Below are 1,975 nucleotides of genomic sequence, written 5' to 3'. Positions count from 1 at the left end.
GGACTATTGGATTTAGGTTGGTATTGCTTCAAGAAGCCATTAGGAACCGTATGTAGAGATTGTTTTCATTGTTCAAGTTCGGTCCCAGAGGCTTGGATTTTTTTTTTTTTAATTTACAGAATACGACATATGGTGGCTATATTTCTTGTCGTGGAATATTATGACACGACCAGTGGGAATGTAATTACACCTTTCCCATATGCCCGTTTCACATCCTGAGGAAGCAAGGACATAATTAAACCTGGCAATAAAAGAATATATGTAAGGCAGGAGACTCCCAACGTGATCATCAGTGCTGCCCCAGGATTCATCCTGATTGGCAGCTTTAGAACATGTTGAATTCTTGGTAGCAATCCTTTCAGGAAAAAAATGCACAACCCATTTTTGGGGTGTTCTAGGGGTACTTTGCTTTACCCCCAAAGGATCTACCTAGTTCTGTAATGGGAGTGTTGCATTAGCAGCTGCCTCTAGCACCCCCACTCCACCAATTGTATGCCTGAACTCATGGATCAAGTAGGGAAGAAGATGTCCAACACATTAACTTAGCCCTGGTGTCTGGTAATGGTGTAGCAATAGGCATAGGGTACTATGGAAAATGAAGAAAGAAAAGTATGACAATCCACTCTGTTTAAATATCTAAGCAACAAGTTTTTCCTCATGAGTCTTACTTTTTACCTCTCACGGTTTCTTTCCTAGATAATTCCATTCTAAAATGTTTATTCCAACCTGCAGGCTTGTGTTATTGTTGCTTTACTCCAACCAGTCGCTGTCAGCGGGCATTTGCACACTCCAGATTTGTGAAGGGTGCCAGGACAAGCTGAAAAGCACCCGCTTTATCTATGGACGGCTCTTTTCAAAAATACCTCTCCCTAACCTTTCCACGTCGATAACTAGAACTAACACAAAGTATCCCCAAGGTACTTATGCATGTCTGGAAGAAAGGAAGAATTGTAACCATTATTAGTAGGCATAAAAAAATCATTCTCTCTATAACTCAAAGTAAATAGTGCCTTGTTTCCCCCAAATCAAGATTCCTTACCGACTCTACTGCGAAGCTTGGAGCAATCTTTTCATTAATCTCATTTAGTTTGTCTGAGAAGAGCTGTCTGTCCTCTGTGGCCATAATGGATTCAACTGAGGTTCCCAGGACTTTGACGCCATACTCCTTGAGTACTCCTCTCTTGAATAGCTCCACTCCTGGCGAAGAACCAAATATAACCAATTTTATTTGTTTATGTTTAACTTTTTATTGTGAATTGGGTGAAAAGCTGCAGAACACATTCATTTTCCATTTAACAATTCATCCATATTCTATTTCGCGTCATTGATTGTAATCCCTACAATGTGACGTCATTCGTCAGCTCCTGCCCTGAGTGTCCCATCTCCATTCTTCCTTCTTTCCTGACCTTCCCGCCTTCCAGACCTTCATCCTTCGGCAAGTGTGGCCTTGATGATCTTGCATGGTTTCTGTACCTACATACTGTTATAATTCACATCAAAGACCTATTCTTCGGCTTAGGACAACTAGACTTCATCGCATGCATATTGGATACCTTATCAGTAGAAACCAGTCTCTGGAAAATGTCATCATGCTCGGTAAATATGAGGATTAACCAAAAAGCAGCAGACTCTCAATGAGATGGATTGACACAGTGGTTGTAACAATTGTGAAGGTGATGAAGAAGCAGGCAATGTTTCATATTCTTGTATATGGAATCCCTAAAAACTGGAACAGACTCAATAGCAACTAACAACAACAACAACAACAACAATATTTGGGGACTGCAGATAGAACCTCAGAGGTGAATATAGTTCCAGGCCTGGAGGATGGCCAAGGGCCAGAGTCTCAGGGTTCTACCAGTCGCCAGCACACAATAAGTGTGGCTTTTTGTTTATGATTTTGAATTTTGTTCTGCATTTTCCACCTACTCTGAATAATGGCAGGGTGCTTCTTTTAAAAGTTGGAAATAGATAT

At 40.9% G+C, this 1,975-nt stretch overlaps 1 protein-coding gene across 1 annotated transcript in view; it reads right to left on the bottom strand.

Moving 5' to 3' along the window:
• Positions 1 to 1,975, bottom strand: part of CPS1 (carbamoyl-phosphate synthase 1) — a 136,044-nt gene that overhangs the window by 76,647 nt on the left and 57,422 nt on the right. The window contains exon 14 of the mRNA XM_045296804.1: positions 1,040 to 1,197. Within this exon, the coding sequence (XP_045152739.1) occupies positions 1,040 to 1,197 (158 nt within the window). The remainder of the gene's footprint in view (positions 1 to 1,039; positions 1,198 to 1,975) is intronic.

This window comes from Echinops telfairi, unplaced genomic scaffold (genome assembly GCF_000313985.2).
Source record: "Echinops telfairi isolate 266 unplaced genomic scaffold, ASM31398v2 ScPeMD7_3;HRSCAF=10, whole genome shotgun sequence".
Lineage (NCBI taxonomy): Eukaryota > Metazoa > Chordata > Mammalia > Afrosoricida > Tenrecidae > Echinops > Echinops telfairi.
This window is presented reverse-complemented; position numbering and strand designations above follow the sequence as displayed.